This window comes from Rana temporaria, chromosome 7, assembly GCF_905171775.1.
Source record: "Rana temporaria chromosome 7, aRanTem1.1, whole genome shotgun sequence".
Taxonomy (NCBI): domain Eukaryota; kingdom Metazoa; phylum Chordata; class Amphibia; order Anura; family Ranidae; genus Rana; species Rana temporaria.
The window spans coordinates 18533619-18557753 of NC_053495.1; the positions used below are offsets into that span (position 1 = coordinate 18533619).

The window sequence follows — 24135 nt, forward strand, 5'->3', positions numbered from 1 at the left end:
TGCTCTGCTGGGCGCTGTGCTGGGCTCTGTGCTGTGCTGGGCTCTGTGCTGTGCTGGGCTCTGTCCTGTGCTGGGCTCTGTGCTGCTGTGCTGGGCTCTGCTGGACTGGACTGTTACTGCTCCGTCCTCTGCCTATGGCGAGTGCACTGCACGAGCCAACCAGTGTCACTGCCAAAGTGTCCCTCCTGAGTCCTCCTGACTCGATTGGCTATTCAAAAATGGCACCATTACGTATCTGCTTATGCGCCGCCCGGCCAAGGGGATACAAGCTTTCCCGAGCCCGAAGCCGGCCGGGCTCGGGAAAGCTCTTATCCGCTCGGCCGGGCGGCGCATAAGCAGATACGTAATGGCGCCACCCGGCGCTATTTTTGAATAGCCTATCGAGTCAGGAGGCAGTGACACTTGTTGGCTCGTGCAGAGGATGTAGCCGTGACAGCCCAGCGATCATTTTTTTTACGGGCACCCGATGCCCATATCGGCAATTTTAAAGCTGTTTTCGTGCCAAGTGCAGAATGATATTAGCCATTATCTGACACTAAACAGCGGCACAGTGCGCTAAATATTTCATGGTGCATGCACAGGATTTCTGGTGCATGTGCATTGTGGCTTTTAAGGCCTACTGAGAGGTGTGACGCTATCCTAGAAGGCTGCGGGTTTCTGGGGTTATGTTTTTCTCGCCTAGGCAGGAAAGACGGAAGCCGCTGCGTCCTGTTTTAGAAAAAAGTATCAAAAAGAGAAAAAAGTTTGCAAAGAAGGTGGGAGGAGTCAAATAAATAAAGTTGAAAGGGAGAATGAAGGTCTTCTTTTACCAGCTGCACATACTCATCTTCCTTTTACTCCCCCACCACTTCGGTCATTGAGGAGACCCTGTGTTAGTATAAGTTGTGACATGGAGCTTACACAGGGCTGAGTGTGCGGGGTGTGTGAGTGGCAATGTGGTCACATGAGGTAAGGGGAGCAACTGCTCCTGTTAGGACGGGGGGGGGGGATAGTGGAGTGACTCCCGTGGGTGTCATTCCCAGAAGTGGGTGCAAATACTTGTATTATACAGGTATCTGCACCCCCCTCCCCCAAAAGGTTCCAAATGTGACACCGGAGGGGGGGGAGGGTTCTGAAAAGCAGAAGTTCCATTTTTGGGTGGAACTCCGCTTTAATGTAAATAGTGTCATCCATAAGGACAAATATTGTAACTGAGATCTAGTTGGCTGCCCTTCGCACGTTGCCGCGGCTCTTTGTGTTAGCCCCTTCTTGCTCTGACTCCTTGTTTCACCCCGTGTAGCAAAGTCCTTCTGTATTCATCCCCGATTAGCAACGGGTTATCGCTGGCCCTACAAACAGGTGTGCGTGTATTTATATCCCCTGAGATCATCCTATGTGGAACAGGACACCGACACCCCCGAACCAGGGGTGGGAGAGCAAGATGGCGGCTGACGTCAGCAGAGGACTCCAGGCATTCTGCTTGGTCACAAGAATTCCCAAAGATCTATCTGAGCGCGGTGCTGACACGGCTTAGGGTGATTCATTGTGTCCGCCATTCACAAATGCAGATGGGAAGGTTTGTCTTTGTAAATACGGTAGTTTAGGATCTCGTCTTTTCTCATCGGGAAGATGACCGATCCACACCTGGGCTATGTTTCAAGATAAGAAGACTTGGGGGTCTGTGTATGAAATAATTTGCTAGGTGGATGTCTTAAAGGGGTTGTAAAGGTACAATTTTTATTTTTTTCCTAAATAGCTTCCTTTACCTTAGTGCAGTCCTCCTTCACTTACCTCATCCTTCCATTTTGCTTTTAAATGTCCTTATTTCTTCTGAGAAATCCTCACTTCCTGTTCTTCTGTCTGTAACTCCACACAGTAATGCGAGGCTTTCTCCCTGGTGTGGAGTGTCGTGCTCGCCCCCTCCCCTGGACTTCAGGAGCGCACCCAGGGCCGCCATCAGGGGTGTACAGGCAGTACACCTGTAAGGGGCCCGGATGGCAACGCCCTTTTAAAAAGGTCCGCAGGGCCCCAGATGGCAACCCCCCCTTTTTTTTAGTTATTTTTTTATTACAAAATATATATTTTTTTAATATTTTTTTATTTTATTTTTTATTAAAGGGCCCAGGATGACAATCCCTCCCTTTTTTTTTTTTTTTTTTATAAAAAAAAAATATTTTTTTTATATATGTTTTTATTTCTTTTATTTTTTTATATATATGTTAATTTTTATTATAGGGCCCCCCTTTAAAAAAAAATATATATATATATATATATATTTTTTTTCTTTTTTTCCCCAGGGCCCGGATGGCTACCCCCCTTTTTTTATATATATTTTTCTTTATTCTTTTTTTTTGTAAGGCCCCCCCCCGCTTCTCAGTTCACGGCAGCCCCCTCCGCTTCTCAATTTCAGGCGGCAGCACCCCCCCCCCCCTCGGTTCTCTGCACCAGGGGGCCCATGCCTGAAGCTGTGTAAGGGGGGGCCCCATAATTCATGATGGCTGCCCTGAGCGCACCCCCCATGGGAATCGTCTTGTATATTACCGGCGTATACCGCAAACTTTTTTGCCCTGAAAATCAGGGCAAAATCGTGGGTGCGCGATATACGCCGCTTCCCGCGCCGAGTTTGAACCACTGTGCCAGCATATACAGAGCACAGTACACTCGGGTATAGTCGGGCATGCTCGGCTCCTCTCGCGGTCACGTCCTGGACGTACAGGACACACAGGACGTGACCCCGAGAGGAGCCGAGCCTGCCCGACTATACCCGAGTGTACTGCGCTCGGTATATGCCGGCGCAGTGGTTCAAACTCAGCGCGGGAAAGCGGGGAGGACACCACGATGGCCACAGAAGGACGCCGGACCCGATTCAAACTCAGCGCAGGAAGCGGGGAGGACACCACGATGGCCGCAGAAGGACGCCCGACCCGACGAGGAGGACACCACCGAAGCCGCAGACGGACGCCGGACCCGATGAGGCCGCCGCGCAAGACACCAAAACTGTAAGTACTAAAATGTTTTTTTTTTACAGGAATGCGGGTCCACATTAGGGGTGCGCGCTATACGCCAGAGCGCGCAATACCCCGATAAATACGGTATCTTGTATAATGTGAAAGATGACGTAATCGTGATTTTTATTCTAGTTAAAAAAAAAAAATGTGATTCTCATTTTAGCCAGAATGGTGCAGCTCTACCCAGAGGGGAATGTTTTTTTCCCAACGACAGTGGGGTTACTCTAAAGGTTCCAGGTTGTACTGAGCAGTGTAAACACAACGATTATCTTTTATCTCTGCAGTGTGACGGTGAGCACAGCCAGGTCACCATGAAGGGTGAGGAGACCCGGCAGAGGAGGAAGGAGGGTCGTGCCAAAAACACAGAGCGTTCCAAGCAAAGAGCAAAGCACAAGGCCAGGCACAACGAGAGCCGAGCCCCGACCCGGGAGATGGTGGAGGAAGAGCTGCTGCCGCCGGTCATTCCCGAGAAGCGCCCCCAAGAGAAGAAGCCTCCTATGCCCAAACCTGGGGATGAGTCCTCCTTTTCCATCGCCCTCCAGGTCCTCTTCCCTTACCTGCTGGCAGGACTGGGCATGGTCCTAGCTGGGCTGGTGCTGGACGTGGTGCAGGTAAGAACGTTTTTGAAGGGTACAGGAAATAGACACAGGATGATCGCTCAATGGCCAAACTCTTGTAAGCAGTAAAGACCACCATCTGAGAGCCGCCATCAGGGGGAGTCCAAATCAGAGGCGGCTCTTTAATTAGGCGGTCGCCTAAGGCCTTGCACTCACAGGGGCCTCGCGGCTGCCTAATTTGCCTCTGCTCAATCACTGGGTGCTAGATCCATGCATCTTTCTGCAGCCATTTTTATTTACTTGCATTTTTTTTACCCATTATAGACATGAGTGGGGCCCCTGTGTCTAAGTTTTGCTTAATGCCTCACAAAGCCTGACCTTCCCTCCAGTCTTGCACAGTTGTACCGGCTCCCCTTCTGGACTGACTTTGCTTACTCTGATTTCACTGCACACATTGGCCCAGATTCACAGCAGAGCTACGACGGAGTATCTCCTGATACGCCGTCGTATCTCTCAGAGTATCTATGCGACTGATTCATAGAATCAGTTACGCATAGATATCCCTAAGATCCGACAGGTGTAATTGATTTACACTGTCGGATCTTAGGATGCAGTACCGCGGCCGCCGCTGGGTGAAGTTTGCGTCGTATTCCAGCGTCGGGTATGCAAATGAGGTTTTACGGCGATCCACGACGGTTTTTCACGTTCGGTACGTCGTCGCTAGTCTAGTTTCCCGTCGCAATTTTAGTCGTCGTTTTCCCTGCCCTAACTTTACACCGCCCACGTATGTGCTGTATAAAGTATGGCCGTCGTTCCCGCGTCGAAATGTAAACATTTTTTGTTCTTGCGTAAGACGTCCGGGAATACAAAAGTACGCTACGCACGTCGCCGTTCGAAAAAATGACGTCACTTCGCGCAAAGCACGGCGGGAATTTCAAAACGGAGCATGCGCAGTAGGTCCGGCGCGGGAGCGGGCCTAATTTAAATGGCACACGCCCCTTTGAATTACGCGGGCTTACACCGGCGTAAGTTTTCATGCAAGTGCTTGGTGAATCGGGCACTCGCAATGAAAACTTGCGGCGGTGTAACGTATCTACGATACGTTACGCCGCCGCAGTTCTATGTGAATCTGGGCCTGTGAGCTTCTCGCATTGGCTCCGGGGGAGAGCAGTGTCCACAGGGCGAAGCGACATAACATAAAGTTGTTTCACCCAGTCGTGCCATGCTGTTACAGTAAAACTGCGGCGGCTGGTCGGCTAGTGGTTAAAGCGTCGCCTATGGAGATTTTTAAGTACTGAAGTTTGGCACCATTCCACGAGCATGCGCAATTTTAAAGCGTGACATGCGTTGGGTATCTATTTACTATTAAATCTTTTACATTTTACCAATTAATTGGGTATTATATTGTTTTTTATTTTTTTGCATAAAATGCATTGTAAAACCGCTGCATAATATCATGTAACATTTTATTCTCTAGGGCCTCTGCTTAAAAAAATATATAATGTTTGGGGGGTTTTAAGCAATTTTCTGACAAAAAATACAGATTTTTACAAAAAAAATTTTTTTTTCCTAAATAGCTTCCTTTACCTTAGTGCAGTCCTCCTTTACTTACCTCATCCTTCCATTTTGCTTTTAAATGTCCTTATTTCTTCTGAGAAATCCTCACTTCCTGTTCTTCTGTCTGTAACTCCACACAGTAATGCAAGGCTTTCTCCCTGGTGTGGAGTGTCGTGCTCGCCCCCTCCCTTGGACCACAGGAGAGTCAGGACACCCACTAACACACAGCTCCTTTCTCTGGGCCAGATTCAGAAAGATGCGCTCATCTTTCTGCTGGCGTAACGTATCTCCGATACGTTTACGCCGCTGTAACTTTGGGCGCAAGTTCTTGTATTCAGAAAGAACTTGCACCCTTATTTACGGCAGGGTAACGTATGTGTTGCGGCGTAAGGCCCGGTAATTTAAATGGGGATGTTGGGGGCGTGTTTTATATAAATTTGCATTGACCCCGCGTTTTTTACGTTTTTTTTGAACGGCGCATGCGCCGTCCGTAAAATATCCCAGTGTGCATTGCGGCAAAGTAGGCCACAAGGACGTATTGGAATCGACGTGAACGTAAATGACGTAAAGCCGTATTCACGAACGACTTACGCAAACGACGTAAAAATTTCAAAACTCGCCGCGGAAACGACGGCCATACTTAAAGCGGGGGTTCTCCCTAAAAAAAAATGTTTTTTATTTCTAGCATCTCATTCAGCATAGTAGCGTGAGCTACAGTATGCCTTTATATTTTTTTTTTGGCGCCGTACTCACTGTGTAATCGCGTAGTAAAGTTTCAGGGGAATGGGCGTTCCTATGCAGAGGGCTCGTGATTGACGGCCGGCTATGGCGCGTCACGGAAATAGCCGAAATAGGTGTTTGCTCTTCATGGCGCCTGCGCAGTCAGCTCCGATGTCTAGGCGCAGGCGCCGTATAGCGCCGGGAAGAGCCGAGACCTACTCTAGCTATTTTCGTGAAGCGTGACGCACCATAGCCGGCCGTCAATCACGAGCCCTCTGAATAGGAACGCCCAATCCCCGCGGGGAGTCTGAAATTTTACTACGCGATTAAACAGTGAGTACGGCGCCAAAAAAATATATAAAGGCATACTGTAGCTCGCGCTACTATGCTGAATGAGATGCTATAAAGTTGTTTTTTAGGGTGAAACACCGCTTTAACATTAGCTACGCCTCACATAGCAGGGGTAACTATACGCCGAAAAAAGCCGAAAGTAAACGACGTAAAAAAAAAAATGCGCCGGCGTGACGTACGTTTCTGAATCGCCGCATTTACCTAATTAGCATATTCCTCGCGTAAACATACGGAAGCGCCACCTAGCGGCCAGCCTGAAATTGCAGCCTAAGATGCGACGGTGTAAGACACTTACACCTGTCGGATCTTAGGGAGATCTATGCGTAACTGATTCTCTGAATCAGGCGCATAGATACGACCGACCGCACTCAGAGATACGACGGCGTATCAGGAGATATAGTGGATAGTAGTCCAAGGGAGGGGCTGAGCACGACGCTCCACACCAGGGAGAAAGCCTCACATTACTGTGTGGAGTTACAGACAGAGGAACAGGAAGTGAGGATTTCTCAGAAGAAATAAGGACATTTAAAAGCAAAATGGAAGGATGAGGTAAGTGAAGGAGGACGGCACTAAGGTAAAGGAAGATATTTAGGAAGAAAAAATGGTACCTTTACAACCCCTTTAACCCCTTAACGCCCGCCGCACGAATATTTACGTCCGCACATTGGCACGGACAGGCAGAAGGATTTATAGGGGAGACACAATCGATGACGTCAGACCTACAGCCACACCCCCCTACTGTTGTAAACACACACTAAGTGAACACTAACTCCTACAGCGCCCCCTGTGGTTAACTCCCAAACTGCAACTGTCATTTTCACAATAAAGAATGCAATTTAAATGCATTTTTGCTGTGAAAATGACAATGGTCCCAAAAATGTGTCAAAATTGTCCGAAGTGTCCGCCATAATGTTGCAGTCACGAAAAAAATCGCTGATCGCCGCCATTACTAGTAAAAAAAAAAAAATTAATAAAAATGCAATAAAAAATATCCCCTATTTTGTAAACGCTATTCATTTTGCGCAAACCAATCGATAAACGCTTATTGCGATTTTTTTTTTACCAAAAATAGGTAGAAGAATACGTATCGGCCTAAACTGAGGAAAAACAAAAATTTTATATATTTTATATATGTTTAGTAAAAAATATTGAATTTTTTTCAAAATTGTCGCTCTATTTTTGTTTATAGCGCAAAAAATAAAAACCGCAGAGGTGATCAAATACCACCAAAAGAAAGCTCTATTTGTGGGGAAAAAAGGTCGCCAATTTTGTTTGGGAGCCACGTCGCACGAGCGGGCAATTGTCTGTTAAAGCGACGCAGTGCCGAATTGTAAAAACGTCTTTGGGCATTTAGCAGCATATTGGTCCGGGGCTTAAGTGGTTAAAGAGTATTGATTACTGGAAACACCTAAACCCCATCATTTGATGGGACGTCCAGATACTGCTTATGGTAGGCGTGGTGGGAGGTGCCCACAAACTTTTGCCCATGTAACATGTATATAGTATAAGTGGGGACTTTTTCCTCTCTGGCGTTTCACTTTAATTTTTCCTTTGTCGCGGTGATCAGGTCACTGTGCCCTCTGCCATCAGATAAACACACAGTGGACAGTGTCTGCTCAGTGCCAGCAGTCTGGAAGCTTAGCGAGATGGGACACGCGATAAAGGGACACGTTCTACCAGGAACTGGCAGAGGACCAGAAATACCGACCAGGAATTGAAAAGAGACTACGGTGACAAAATGAACCAGCACCACCGAGGGAGGGGGGGGGGGGGGGTCTATTTATATAAATAGCTCTGCGAACATTTCAAGCATTCCTAAAATCAATTCCTGTGATCATCAGCTCCATCTAGTGGTCATAATGCGGTATTTTTCTGAAATGGCCCAATCGGGAAAACTCTTTATTATGGCCACTAGATGGAACTGGCGATCAAAGGAAATAAACACATTAGGAAAGTTGGAGAGAATATTTGTGTTGGCTTTGTGAAGAGAGACATTCGCACAGCTAATTTTCTATATAAAGACTCCTAACTGCTACTACTACAACCTCAGCTGTCCCTACAAAAAAAACACCCACTTCTTCATATAAATCAATGCTTTATTCTTAACCACTTAAGACCCGGACCATTATGCAGGTTAAGGACCTTGCCCCTTTTTGCGATTCGGCACTACGTTGGTTTAGCTGACAATTGCGCGGTCGTGCGACGTGGCTCCCGAACAAAACTGACATCCTTTTTTCCCCACAAATAGAGCTTTCTTTTGGTGGTATTTGATCACCTCTGCGGTTTTTATTTTTTGCGCTATAAACACAAATAGAGCGACAATTTTGAAAAAAAAACAATATTTTTTACTTTTTGCTATAATAAATATCCCCAAAAAAGATATAAAGAAACATTTTTTTTCCTCGGTTTAGCCCGATACGTATTCTTCTACCTATTTTTAGTAAACAAAATCGCAATAAGCGTTTATCGATTGGTCTGCGCAAAGTTTATAGCATTTACAAAATAGGGGGTAGTTTTATGGCATTTTTATTAATAATTTATTTTTTACTACTAATAGCGGCGATCAGCGATTTTTTTTTCCGTGACTGCGACATTATGGCGGACACTTTGGACAATTTTGACACATTTTTGGGACCATTGTCATTTTCACAGCGAAAAGTGCTATAAAAATGCACTGATTACTGTGAAAATGACAGTGCAGTGAAGGAGTTAACCACTAGGGGGCGCTGTAGGGGTTAAGTGTGACCTCGTGTGTGTTTCTAACTGTAGGGGGGGTGGGGTGTGACGTCATTGATCGTCGTTCCCTTTTTTTAGGGAACAGACGATCACTGACTTTGCCACAGTGAAGAATGGGGAAGGTGTGTTTTACACACACCTCTGCCCTCTCCCCGTTCTTCAGCTCCGGTGACCGATCGCGGGACACCAGCGGCGATCGGGTCCCGCAGGCGCGGTCACAGTTTCGGACCAGGTCACGTGCGCGCGCCACCCACGGCTGGGCTCTTAAAGGGGGCGTATATATACGTCCATGTGCCCAGCCGTGCCATTCTGCCGACGTATATCGGCGTGCGGCGGTCCTCCGGGGGCCCCCCTCTACCTCTGGCCACATGTGGTATTGCATGCCATTGAAGTCAATGCGGAACAAATTATTTTCGTTTTCATTGACTTCAATGGGAAAACTCGCTTTGATATGCGAGTGCTTTGGATTACGAGAATTCTCTTGGAAAGGATTATGCTCATAATACGAGGTTACACTGTATTATTTTTTTCATTAAGGTGAATTTAGTCTTTAAATTATTTCAGAGAAAGGAATTTGAGAGAGAGGTTGAAGCAGCCAACTCACTAAGGTAAAAGAATGTTAGAATGGAAAGTGCCAACTCATCTCACAAATGCTGAGTCACAAAACGATTCTACTACCGTGTCTGTAAACACGTAGACAAGACCGGACTGACCCAGAAGCAGGAGAGACACCCACCCTGGGCGCAAGATAGAAGACACAGAAGAAACCGCAGTGGTGTGAAAGGGGCCTTAGACAATTATGGACTTTGGAACTTGGGGTAACAGTTTGGGGAAGATCCTTTTCTGTTCCCCCGTGACTGTGCCCCAAGAGATGGTTTGATGAGTTTGGTGTGGAGGGTCCATTTTCTGAGGTCAGGTACCGATATTGGATGAGAAGACCTGGCTTACAATCAGCGTTCCAATTCATCCCAATCGTGTTCAGTAGGGTTGAGATCAGGACTCACCTCAACCCTACTGAACATGATTGGGGTGAATGGGAACGTTGATTCTTCTTATCCAACATCAGTACCTGACCTCATAAATGGACGCAAATTCCCCAAAACACACTCCAAAATCTCATGGAAAGCCTTCCCAGGAAAGTGGAGGCTGTTATAGTGACAAAGGAGTCCCAACCAGTGGCGACTGGTGCTCAAAAGAAAAAAAATTGCAGCCTTACTGTGCCCATCAAATGTCACCACTGTGCCATGCCATCAAATGCAGCCACTGTGTTATCAATTCGCACCACTGTGCCATGCCATCAAATGCAGTCACTGTGCCATGCCATCAAACGCAGCCACTGTGCCATCAATTGTCACCACTGTTCCATGCCATCAAACACAGCCACTGTGTCATCAATTGTCACCACTGTTCCATGCCATCAAACACAGCCACTGTGTCATCAATTGTCACCACTGTGCTATGCCATCAAATGCAGCCACTGTGCCATCAATTCGCACCACTGTGCCATGCCATCAAATGCAGTCACTGTGCCATGCCATCAAACGCAGCCACTGTGCCATCAATTGTCACCACTGTTCCATGCCATCAAACGCAGCCACTGTGTCATCAATTGTCACCACTGTGCTATGCCATCAAACGCAGCCACTGTGCCATCAATTCGCACCACTGTGCCATGCCATCATCAATTCGCACCACTGTGCCATGCCATCATCAATTCGCACCACTGTGCCATGCCATCAAACGCAGCCACTGTGCCATGCCATCAAATACAGCCACTGTGCCATGCCATCAAACACAGCCACTGTGCCCTTTAATTGTCGTCACTGTGCCCATTGTCGCCACTGTGCCCATTGATGTCAATGTGACTATGCCCTTTAATTGTCGCCACTGTGCCCATTCATGCCGCTGTGCCAATTGTCCCCACTGTGCCCATTGTCGCCACTGTGCCCACTATGGACGAACCGCCACTGGTCCCAACTCCATATTGATGGCCATAGACTTGGAATGGGAAGCCTATCAAGCTCATATAGCTGTGATGGTCAGAGGTCCACAAAAATATGGCCATATAGTGTAGAAATCGTTTGAAAGTCTTCTTAAACATTTTCCTGTTAAAAATACATCTCCTTAACCACTTGCCGACCGCCGCACAAACATTTACGTCGGCAGAACGACACAGACAGGCAAATAGGCGTACAGGTACGTCCCTTTTAAATTTGCTGCCGTGTGTGCGTGCCCCTGCCGCGAGCTCCGTGACCGTGCCAGTGGGACCCACGGACTCGATGCCTGCCGGTGTCCTGCGATCGTGTGTCATGGGGCTGCAGAACGGGGGATGCCTTTGTAAACAAACATCTCCCCGTTCTGCCTAGTGTCAGCATGTGTCAGGACACCGATCGTCTGCTCCCTCTCAACGGCAGCAGCGATCAGTCTCGTGACACAGGAAGCCACGTCCCCTAACAGTTAGAATCACTCCCTAGGACACAGTTAACCCCTTCAGCGCCCCCTACTGGTTAACCCCTTCACTGCCAGGCACATTTACACAGTAATCAGTGCATTTTTATAGCACTGATCGCTGTATAAATGTGGTACCAAAATAGCGTCAAAAGTGTCCGATGTGTCCGCTATAATGTCGCAGTCACGATAAAAATCACAGATCGCCGCAATTACTAGTAAAAAAAAAATATTAATAAAAATGCCATAAAACTATTGATTTCGAGCATGTGTGTTTTTTTGTGCGTCGGAATTGCATACAGGAATTTCCGACAAGAACTTTTCTCGTCAGAAGAATTGAGAACCAGCTCTCAATTTTTTGCTGACAGAAAAAGTCAGAGGGAGCCTACACACGGTCGGAATTTTCGACCAAAAGCTCACATCAAACTTTTCTTGTCAGAATTTCCGATTGTGTGTATGCGGCATCAGAGTTGGATTTAGACACTGTTCTGATAAGTGTTATTCACGCACTCCATTTATTTTTGGAGAGAAGGATGTTGTTGGGTGGAGTGGCGCCGGTGACTGATTCTGCCATTGCCTGAATTTCGGCTGGTTCACCAGTAACTGAAATTCGCTCCATGTATGACCATCTTTAGTGCCAAAAATAAAAATAAAACCATCATTAATTTGGTCCATTTTTGTCTTCTACACCTTGCAAGAGACAGGTCCTCTTTAAAAGTGGTCCCTGGGGGCTTTCTGATACTTGATGTTGATGTAATACTTGATGTTGTCAGAAATGCCTGGAGTTGTTTTTCTGGTTTTCCTCTGTAACTTGGCCTTTCAATTGTACTGTACATGTGCCCGGAGGGTAAATACGCAGAGATGATTCCTGACCTACCGCCAAAGGGCTAATGCTGGACACGCAGTTTTTCCTTAAAGGAAATATCATGAAATAAAAAAAAAAGATTACACCTAATTTTGTAATTCCTTATGAGTTACACAAATTAACTAAAAAAGGGGAAGGCTAGTACCCCTGTCAGATTTTTATTTTTCTTTGTGTCCCTGTTGCAGATTTTCACTCATTTCCTCTCTGATGAAACTGTTGTCACCAACACAGGAAGTGAAGAGTGATCTCTCTAACAGAACTTTGGATAGCATTAAAAATAGGGGTTCAAATCTTTCCCTTCTCTTTCCAAAACTAAGAAAATGTCTTGACTGTGAACTTTTTTATACCCCTGCATTAACCTGCTTTGCTATAACATGGGGCATTCCCTTAAGCAGTTTAAAGGCCAGCACATGACCATCCTGCATCCTGCGGTCAGTGCCCCCCCCCCCCCCCCAAGTGGCATTGGACCTGGAACTAGTCAGGTTAATCAGCCACATCTCAAGGAACCTCTAAGGCCCCGTACACACGACCGAGTTTCTCGGCAGAATTCAGCCAGAAACTCGATCGGAGCCGTATTCTGCCGAGAAACCCGGTTGTGTGTACACTTTTGGCCGAGGAAACCGACGAGGATCTCGTCGGGCCAAATAGAGAACATGTTCTCTATTTCCTCGTTGGATTGGATTGGATTGGATTGGAATAAATACTTAGCACCGAATGCGAGTTGTGAAACTCGCGTCTAATGAGGAAACTTGGCTCGCCGAGATCCTCGTCGGCTTCACAAGGAACTCGACGAGCAAAACTATGTGTTTTGCCCGTCGAGTTTCTCGGACGTGTGTACGGGGCCTATGAACTTCAGAAGCAACCCTAGAGTTCCACGGAGCCCTGGTTGCGAATGCCTTCCCTAGAGTGAATAGAAACAGTGAAAATATTGTACAATTAAATGATGGAATTGGAACGTGCATGGGCAGCGATCCCATAAAACTAATTTTAGTAGCAAGGAAACAGGGTGGGATTATAATGGTGCTATAGACAAATAACATATAGACAGCACTTGTATAAAAAAGGAAATATATTTTATTAATACAAATATGTATGAAAAAAAGGTTCCTTAAAAACTGGTTATATGAGCATAGATTGGAAAGGATGGGTCGCTGGCTTCCCAAAATTGAACATATGGTAGTCACAGTGAAGTGTCCTATCCCAACATGTTTCGCCATGGGACCACCAATCCGTTAACCAGCTCTGACATAGAATACAAAAACAGATATTAGAATAGTGCATTTATGTAGGCATAACCAAAAATAATAATCATGATAATTTTGCATATTCATATTGCTGTGGCTTGCGAATAGGAGACCAAATACCTACCTCAGCCCGCCCAAGACGGAGGACAAATGGACAAGATAAGCCCACAAGAATGGACAATGGAGCCAAAAATCCGGATCGAGTGAGAAAGGAGGGCTGTGTCCAGCCACAGGGGATAGATGGAGACCAGGTTATGGAACATAAGCATAGATTTAATGCTATGCACGATAATTAAAACTGACTTGTTAAGGTCTAAAAAAGTCTAAAGTTCCACGGAGCCCTGGTTGCGAATGGCTTCCCTAGAGTGAATAGAAATAGCAGCTGCTGACTTTTAATATATGGACACTTACCTGTCCTGGAGTCCAGCGACGTCTGCAGCAGAAGACGAGCAATCGCTCATCTATCTGCTGCCCGCACCGCCATCCTCGTGAGGGAATCAGGAAGTGAAGCGTTCTCGCCTCACTGCCCGATTCCCTACGGCGAATGTGCGAGTCACGCAGCGCTGTCCTCACTGGTCCCCGCTGTGTTCTGGGAGCCGAGTGTTTCCCAGAACACAACGGGCGGGAAGTGATGAACTACCCGCAGAATCCCTGCAGAGAAGATTCACGGAAGTGGGTACAAATACCTGTCTTAGACAGGTATCTGCACCCCCCTCCCCCTGAATGGTGTCAAATGTGACACCGGAGGGGGGAGGGTTCCGATGAGCGGAAGTTCCACTTTAGGGTGGAGCTCCGCTTTAATAGCATCATGGGCCCCTGGAAAAAGTAATGCACTGGGGCCCCACCAGCTTGCCCCAATTTACACAACTACTTTCAAGAAATAAAGTATAAATAGTTGATAGAATTAAACATATAGGGCCAGATTCAGCAACGAGATACGACGGTGTATCTCCAGATACGCCGTCGTATCTCTGAGTGTGCGGCGTCGTATCTATGCGCCTGATTCTTAGAATCAGTTACGCATAAATTTCCCTAAGATCCGACCGGCGTAAGTATCTTACGCCATCGTATCTTAGTTGCATATTTACGCTGGCCGCTAGGTGGCGCTTCCGTCGATTTACACGAGGAATATGCAAATTGGGTAGATACGCCGATTCAGAAACGTACGTCTGCCCGGCGCATTTTTTTACGTTGTTTACGTTAGGCTTTTTCCGACGTAAAGTAACACCTGCTATATGAGGCGTATCCTATGTTAAGTATGGACGTCGTTCCCGCGTCAAGTTTTGAAAGTTTTACGTCGTTTGCGTAAGTCGTCCGTGAATGGGGCTGTGCGTAATTTACGTTCACGTCGAAAGCATTGGCTTTTTGCAGGTTAATGTGGAGCATGCGCACTGGGTTACTTTCACGGACGGCACATGCATCGTTAGTCAAAAACGTCATTTACTCGGGGTCATGTTTTATTTACATAAAACACGCCCACCTCTTCACAATTTGAATTAGGCGCGCTTACGCCGGCAGATTTACGCTACGCCGCCGTAACTTAGGGCGCAGGTTCTTGGTGAATACAAAACCTGCCTCACTAAGTTACGGCGGCGTAGCTTATCTGAGATACGCTACGCCCGCATAAAATTAAGCCAATCTACCTGAATCTACCCCATATTCATTAGTACATTTAATAAAATTGATTTTACAAAACGAAAACATTCCATAAATCAAAGACTAGTCAACACAAAGGGCACAGTACCGGGGGGTCAGGAGGGCACAACACTGGGATCAGGAGGGCACAGTATAGGTTCTGGGACGTTTCCTGGGACACAACCCTATCGGGACAGTTTACTAAAAAGTATTAGGTAGATTCAGCAAGAGTTAGGCCGGCTTATCAGTAGATAAGCCGACCTAACTCAGAATCTACGCCGACTTATGTTTAAGTGTATGCTCAAACAGAGATACGCTTAAACATATCTAAGATACGGCGGCTTGCGCCGTCCTATCTTAGATTGCAATATTTCGGATGGCCGCTAGGTGGCGCTTCCATTGCGGTCGGCGTAGAATATGTAAATGAGTAGATACGCCGATTCACGAACGTACGCCCGGCCGCCGCAGTACCTTTACGCCGTTTATGTTAGAGATAGGCCGCCTAAAGTTAGAGCTTAGCCCTACATGGAATAGTAATGTTAAGTATGGCCGCCGTTCCCGCGTCAAAATTTTTGCGTAAGTCGTCCGTGAATCGGGATTTACGTCGTTTACGTCCAAGTCGAAATCAATAGGCCGTGCGGCGTACTTAGCCGCAATGCACACTGAGAAATGTAGGCGCCCGTCGCATTCGCAGTAAAAAAACGGAAGGTCAAGCACTATTAACATAAAACACGCCCCCCTCAAACACATTTGAATTAGGCGCCCTTACGCCCGCCGATTGTGAATCATGTACTTGCCTCGCTAACTTATGGCGGCGTAGCTTAAATTCCTTAAGCTACGCCGCCGCAAAGTTGCGGCAATCTATGTGAATCTAGGCATATGACTGCCCCAGCAAGTCCAGGACAGTTAGCAAGTATGATGTAATGCAAGATTATTGTGGAGCCCCCGGGAAGTGCCCTTGCATTAAGATGGCCCTGCATGGGCACTGATCCCATAAAACGAATATTACACAAAGGTGCCCTTGAATTTTTCCATGATTTTTGCCCACTGTGTTCACTTAGAATCCATCTGCATCAAGAAACTATTTTTAACTACATTTTCATGAACTAAAGTGAATAGGAAGTGATGACAGCTGATAAGCATCTACAGTCTAATTGGCCATACTTTGGCGCTTGGTGTGACGATGCCGGTGACCAGCGTACATTCCTGATTATAGACTTCTCTCTTTCACTAGACATGGGCAATAGTAAATACAAATTACTCATCTTTTCATCAGAATCTTATTCTCTGAAACTTGAGCGTGTTCCGAGGAACGGCAAGGCTACTTTGCCCTGTCAACCTACTGATAGAAGGTCCAGGAGGCGTGACGTTAGTATGTGACGGGATTCTGAGCTTTGTGGTTTAGAGATAGCAGCATGGGCTGCAGTTACGTCCCACTACATGGCTACATTATCTGCCTAAAGCACATGACTCATTGTCAAAACTAGCGTTATACCCTCAGGAAGCACAACCTTCACCTAGATCTAACGAGTCTAGTTGTTTCCCTTTTCCTGTCCCTCATTCGTGGCAGAAACATCTAAGGGACCGTCCGTCCTCTTTCACTCATCGTCATTTTGGCGCTCCGCTGGGTTCAGAGAAGACGTGACTTTGTATGGGTCCACTAATAGGGAGAACGGACTCTGCTCTTGGTTTGAACCCAATTTCCACCTGGAAACTATGGAATACCCGACATGTCGGTGACTCAGTTGGACCTGGAGTTTTGCTATTATGGAGGAAAGTTGAGAGGGTTCAAGTGCAAGCTCTCAAGGCACCCGCATGGGTTTATCAATGAGACTTTTTTTTCCATTGCTGCCCAAGTGCTTGTGCCCTTCCTGTTGTCTGGGTATGGCATGGTGGGAGCTGGACTTCTGATGGACCTATTCCAAGTGAGTAAAAAAAAAAGGTAGATGTAGCTACTGAATTATATATTGTAGAGATGCACAGATACCATTTTTTTAAGACCGAGTACGAGCACTGATACTTTTACGCACCAATACCAATTACCGATACCTATTTTTAGTGTTATATGACAGTTTTTTTAGGCTAATGATTTTTTTTTTACAGTTTCTTTATAATTCTGAAGAACTGTAAAGGCCCTTTCACACGGGGCGGATCAGTAATGATCCGCCTCCGTGTGTCCGTAAGCTCAGCGGGGATCGCTCCGTATATCCCCGCTGAGCCGGCGGCTGACAGAGCGGTCCCCGCACACTGTGCAGGGACCGCCCTGTCTTTTCTCCGCTCTCCCCAATAGGGGATCGGATGAACACGGACCGTGTGTCCGTGTTCATCCGATCCGCAGACGGAAGAAAAAATAGAACATTCTTCCGTCTGCAAAATCGGATCTTTGCGGAGGCGGGTGATTACGGGTGTCAACGGATGTTTATCCGCTGACACCCGAAATCACATAGGGACCAATGTATGTCCCTTATTCATCCCTAAACGGATGGATGAAAAAGCAGACATACGGGGGCAGATCCACATACATTTGCGTGGGCTCAGCGTATGTGAGATACGCTACGCCGCTGTAACTTACTTTGCAAATCTTTGAATCCTGAAAGAATTTGCGCCGTAAGTTACGGCGGCGTAGTGTATCTCTCGCGGCGTAAGGGTGCGGAATTCAAATGCGGCGAGTAGGGGGCGTGTTTCATTTAAATGAAGCGCGTCCCCGCGCCGAACGAACTGCGCGTGCCCCGTCCGCCAAAACTCCCAGGGTGCATTGCTCCAAATGACGTCGCAAGGACGTCATTGTTTTTGTCGTGAACGTAAATGGCGTCCAGCCCCATTCACGGACGACTTACGCAAACAACGTAAAATTTTCAAAAATATACGCGGGAACGACGGCCATACTTAACATTGAGTACGCCACCAGATAGCAGCTTTAACTATACGCCGTAAAAAGCCGAACGGAAACGACGTAAAAGAATGCGACAGCCGCTCATACGTTTGTGGATCGTCGGAAAAAGCGAATTTGCATACTCAACGCGGATTACGACGTGAACGCCACCCAGCGGCCGTCGGAAAATTGCATCTTAGATCCGACGGCGTACTAAGGCGTACGCCTGTCGGATCTAACACAGATGCCGTCGTATCTTGTTTGGTGGATACCACAACAAAGATACGACGCGCAAAATTTGAAATTACGCGGCGTATCAACAGATACGCCGGCGTAATTTCTTTGAGGATCTGCCTCACGGTCCGCACGTCTGAAAGGGCCCTAAGACTGGCTTCACATGGTGGTTATGACTAAGGCCTTTTAGGCTGAAACGCGTCAACCTTTTCTATTGCGTTTGTCTACTGTGGCTTGTCAATAAATACGTCTATTATTTAAGAGCAACGACCGGAGTGCGGATCATCTTTTTCCTCATTATTATACGCAGCCAGCGACTGGATCGAGCACTCGGGAGCTCTGCCTTTCATGTGATGTATGGGTAGTAGCACTGACTCTTTTTTGTTTATATTCAAGACCACACATATGTGCGGTACCGGTTTTGACTGTGGGACTTCAGCTTCCTCCAATGCGACTTTGTTCAGCGGTTCAGATGCGAATTGTCAAAGTGTATGACAATGGAAGTTGCACCTGAACCAAAGGTATCAGTTTTCATATTGGAGAATTTGCAGGAGTACAAGTAGCCGGAGGACCTCCTGTACTGCCTTATTGCAGAAACAGATCCTCTTGTTCCTCCCCCTGCAACGCTGCCAGATTCTCCTCCTCTCTCTCTCCCCCTCCGGTGGTTCTGCAGGGGGGTCAGTTTTAGCATCTGTGCCTCCATTCTGCCCTCACTCCATTTCTCATTCTTAAATGTAGGACACCAGGGGTCTGTGTAGAACCCTGATACTTTACCAAAGCCCCCAAAAGGGCAGGTAAAAAAATAATGAAAAATGTAAAAGGAAAAACTTAATTTTTTTAAAAAAACAAATGAAGGAAACGTTCACATGTGCTTTGCAATCTGTAATTTTTTCAGTGGCTGTGAAGCATTGCATTGCGGCCGTGACGTGTGTGTACCCCTAGCCACTGCCTCTGTTGCTCTGTGTTTGAGCTTTGGGGTGCACACCCTAATTGCAATAGGCTGCGCACACCTATGCATGGGACTGTGCTCCCCTTCCCATTCCCAGGTGTTATAATCTGAGTGAATCAAAGATTGTTGTTGCCCAAAGAGTTGCAGGCTGGGATGGAGCCATCTTGTCTGCTGACATAAGTGGAAGTCGCATGTACTTTGTTGATTGTCCTATTCATAGTACACTGTTCTTCTAATCAGCAATCACTGTGTGTTTAACTCTTTCCAGCACTGGGATGTCTTCAGAACCATCACAGATGTTTTCATACTGGTGCCAGCTTTGGTTGGCCTTAAGGGGAACCTGGAGATGACGCTGGCTTCTCGGCTTTCCACTGCTGTAAGTGATCTCTCCTGCTCTCCTCTCTTTTTCACCTCTTCTCTCTTTACCTTGTCTCTTATTTGCTCTCCTTTTTTCACCTCTCTGTTCTTCTTCTCTTCTTCACTTATTTCCTCCCCCCATTTCTTCTTCCATTCCCTCCTTTTTTACTTCTTTTCTTCTCCTGTCATCTTCTCTCCTCTCATCTTCATCTTTCTGCCTTCCTCTTCTTTTATCTTCTCTCCTCCTCCTCCTCCTCTTCTCTGCTTCTTTCTCCTCTCCTCATCTTCTTCTACTACCCTTACTTTTTTTTTTTTTTCCTTTTCTATTTTCATTCCTCTCATCACCTTCTTCTGTTCCCTTCTTTTCTTTTTTGATCATCTCCTTCTCCTATCTCACCTTCACTCCTTTCTTCTCATATCCTTTTTTTCTTTCCCCTTCTGTCCTCACCTCTTTTCTTCTTTTATTCCTCTTCTTTCTTCTTTACCCCCACCTCTCTGTTCTCCTCTTCTCCTCTTCATTGCTGTCCTCCTCCTCTTTGCTCTTCTCTTATCTGCTCTCCTCTCTTTTTCTCATCTTCTCTCTATTCTCCTAACCCCTTCTCTCTTTACCTTGTCTTTTATGTGCTCTTCTTTTACACTTCGACCCTTCTGCTCTGCTTCTCCTCTTCACTCTTATTACATCTCCCTTTCTTCTTTTCTTCCCTCTTTCTTCATCTTTCCTTTTCTTCCCTTTCCTCCTCATCTACTTCTACTACCCTCACTTTTTCTCTTTTCCTATCCTCTCTTCTATCCTCTTATCATCCTCTTCTCCGGTCTCCCCTTCTTCTCGTTTTTTGCTCCTCTCCTCTCACCTTCACTCCTTTCTTCTCATATCTTCTTTTCTTTCCCTTTCCTGTCCTCACCTCTTTTCTTCTCGTACGCCTCTTCTCTCTTCTTCTCCCCCACATCTCTGTTCTCCTCTGCTCCTCCTCTTCTCTTCTCACTCTGTTCTCAGTTCTCCTCTTCTTTTCTCATCTTCTCTCATTTCTCCTAATCTCTCTTTCTCTCTGCTCCTTTTCTTTTCTTTCTATCCTCTCCTCTGCCATTTTTTTCTGCTATTCTCCTTTCTTCCTCTCTTCTCCCCTCTTTTTCTCTCCCTCTCCCTGCTCCTCTCTTTCTCTTCTTCTCCCCTCTCATTTCTTTATTTCTTTCTTTCTTTCTTTCTTTCTTTCTCTTTCTTTCTTTCTTTCTTTCTTTCTTTCTTTCTTTCTTTCTTTCTTTCTTTCTTTCTTTCTTTCTTTCTTTCTTTCTTTCTTTCTTCTTCTTCTTCTTCTTCTTCTTCTCCTCCTCCTCCTCCTCCTCCTCCTCCTCCTCCTCCTCCTCCTCCTCCTCCTTCCTCCTTCCTCCTTCCTCCTTACTTCCTTCTTCTTCCTTCTTTCTTCCTCCTTCTTCTTCTCCTCCTTCTTCTCCTCCCCCTCCTCCCCCTCCTTCTTCTTCTTCTTCCTTCCTTCCTTCCTTCCTTCCTTCCTTCCTTCCTTCCCTTCTCTTCCTTGTCCTTTCTTTCTTTCTTTCTTCCTTTCTTTCTTTCTTTTTTTCTTTCTTTCTTTTCTTTTTTCTTTCTTTTTTTCCTTTCTTTCTTTCTTTCTTTCTTTCTCTTTCTTTCTTTCTTTCTTTCTTTCTTTCTTTCTTTCTTTCTTTCTTTCTTTCTTTCTTTCTTTCTTTCTTTCCTTCTTTCCTTCTTTCTTTCTTTCCTTCTTTCCTTCTTTCTTTCTTTCCTTCTTTCCTTCTTCCTTCTTCTTCCTCCTTCTTCTTTCTTCTCCTCCTTCTTCTCCTCCCCCTCCTCCTTCTTCGTCTCTTCCTTCTTCTAATTCTCCTCCTCCTCCTCTCGCTACCCGACAATTACCTTCTTGGATACACCATCTCTCTTCATTACCATCTTTCACTTCTATTGCTGCACATATCCTCCTCAATCTGAAGATATAAAAGTTGAGCATTGATTAGTAACACAAATCTGTCTTTCTGTTATATTTGCAGTCAAACACAGGTCAGATGGATGACCCCAGTGAAAGGTGGAAGATGGCAGTCAGCAATTTAGCTTTAATTCAGGTTGGTCATATCATTATCTTGCTCTGGTTAGAACTTTTAGGTGTATTATTTCCCTTATGGATTTTCTAACGTTAGTTATGCGTATCGAAGATTCCTATTTAAATGATGGTTCCTTGGATAAAAACATTGCTTTTTCCCATTCTATGCTTTGTGGAAGTTTAGCAACACAACGTGAGTTGAGCATTGGATACCCCTGCCAGAGAGCAATCCAGGCTGGTGACCAAACTTCTCCGCACCACAATTAATCCATAAAGTTTTGGTCACTAACCTTTCCACAACATGTAAGAAATCTCCTTGTATTGGGCTGACAGCATGGAGCAAGGCAGTTGAGCTTTATACACTTACAGCAACACTGTCCTTCCGTAGTCTGGATCCGATATTCAGTAGATTGCAGTAACTACAATTATCAAGATACGTCGTTTACGTAAGACATACGTACGAACAGCGTTCTATTTTACGTTGTTTGCGTAAGTCTTCTGTGAATGGGGCTGGGCGTAGACTAAGCATTGAGCGGGCGCAATTTACTTTGAAAATTCGACGTGATACTGAGCATGCGCGCGAATGCGCCGTTCGTAAAAAGCGTCATTTACATGGGGTCATGATTAGTTAACATAAAACACGCCCACCTCTTCCTCATTTGATTTAGGCGCGCTTACGCCGGCACATTTACGCTACGCCACCGTAACTTAGGACGCAAGTGCTTTGTGAATACTGCACTTGCCTCTCTAAGTTGCGGCGGCGTAGCGTAAATACGATGCGCTACGCCCGCTTAAAGTTAAACCGCCCTACGTGAATCTGGGCCTCTGTCTATGGATGCAGAGTGTATGACAGGGAGAGAGTGTATGACAGGGAGCACGCCCGCAAGGGGGTTAGCTATTACGGGGAGGAGCCGAGACAGCCGCCTAGGGACCCCAGAACAGGAGGATCGGGGCCACTCTGTGCAAAACGAACTGCACAGGTGGAGGCAAGTATGACATGTTTTGTTATTTAAAAAAAATAAAAATTAAACCTTTTACAATAACTTTAAACTGATAATATAGCACACAAATTTCCAGTACCAATCACTTGTATCCTACTATTATTTTATCGCCATTATATACTCGGCACTAACACATATGCAACGTGAGTAATTTTGCTGTGTATTTATAAGTCCTGAAAAACTAAAACTAAGCAAGTTGCTTTCCAAAAATCAATCTAAACCCTAATAGACCCGGTTCACACAGGGGCGGCTTCAAAGTCACCCGACTCTGAAGCCGCCCTGTACAGCGCAACTTCAGCGCGGCTTGCAAAACGACTTCTGTATAGAAGTCAATGCAAGCCTCTCTGAGGTCACCCCAAAGTTGTACAGGAACCTTTTTCTAAGTCGGAGCGACTTGAGTGACTCCTATTAGAATGGTTCCATTATACAGAATGTAGTGTGTCTTGTCAGGCGGCTAAGTCATCTAAAAGGTCGCCCCTGTGTGAACCGGGTCTAAAATTCTGATTACATTCGTACTATCATATGGTGAACACTGTTTAACATTTTATTTATTTCTTCTACCAAAAATGAAAATGGAATTCGCTGTCATTTCAGGTTCAGGCCACAGTGGTTGGGCTCCTGGCTGCTGTCGCTGCCGTTATCTTAGGGGCTCTGTCTAAAGGTTACATTGAGCTGGACCAAGCTGCAGTCCTCTGCGCTAGCAGTGTCACCACGGCGTTTGTGGCTGCCCTGTCCTTGGGTAAGAGCCATCCTTTTCTGCCCTGATCAGCAAAAGCTCATTTATTAATTTAAAAAGATACTGAGCTCTGGATAATAAATATGTGTAGCGCTACTCCCATAGGAGCCACCAGATTCCTGTCCGGGTCTTTCCAAACTTCTGCCCCCGCAGCCAGGCACATAGGCTCATTTACTTTTTCTCCCCGAACCAGTCTAGGGGATGTTTTGTGGTTTTTATTTTTAGTGAACATGGATAGGGTTGAGGGAAGTGGTGGGGTACTCCAAAGATAAGAACTACAGTGCCTTGAAAAAGTTTTCATACCCCTTGAAAATTTCCATATTTTGTCATGTTTTTAAGCAAAAGGGTAAATGTATTTTATTGGGATTTTATGTGATAGACCAACACAAAGTGGCACATAATTGTGAAGTGGAAGGAAAGTGATAAATGGTTTTCCAAATTTTTTCCAAATAAATATGTGAAAAGTTTGGCGTGCATTTGTATTCAGCCCCCTTTACTCTGATACCCCTAACTATAATCTAGTTGAACCAATTGCCATTAAAAGTTATCTAATAGTAAATAGAGTCCGTCTGTGTGTAATTTAATCTCAGTATAAATACAGCTGTTCTGTGAAGCCCTCAAAAGTTTGTTAGAGCACCTTCGTGAATAAATAGCATCATGAAGGCCAAGGAACACACCAAACAGGTCAGGGATAAAGTTGTGGGAAGGCTTAAAGCAGGGTTAGGTTATAACAAAAAAAATATATATATAACAAGCTTTGAACATCTCACGGCACATTGTTCAATCCATCATTCGAAAATGGAAACAGTATGGCACAACTGCA

General features: G+C 45.8%; 1 protein-coding gene across 4 annotated transcripts in view; it reads left to right on the forward strand.

The window, feature by feature from the left end:
* LOC120945118 (solute carrier family 41 member 1-like) overlaps positions 1–24135 on the forward strand; it is a 42631-nt gene that overhangs the window by 7671 nt on the left and 10825 nt on the right. For 3 of the 4 annotated variants that reach the window (XM_040358991.1, XM_040358990.1, XM_040358993.1), the window contains 4 exons: positions 3272–3598; positions 19424–19531; positions 21526–21597; positions 23171–23315. In XM_040358991.1, coding sequence (XP_040214925.1) covers positions 3299–3598; positions 19424–19531; positions 21526–21597; positions 23171–23315 — 625 coding nt within the window. In that variant the 5' untranslated portion in view covers positions 3272–3298. Of the gene's footprint in view, positions 1–3271; positions 3599–16620; positions 17026–19423; positions 19532–21525; positions 21598–23170; positions 23316–24135 lie in introns of those variants that run through there. The other variant, XM_040358994.1, reaches the window with a different exon arrangement.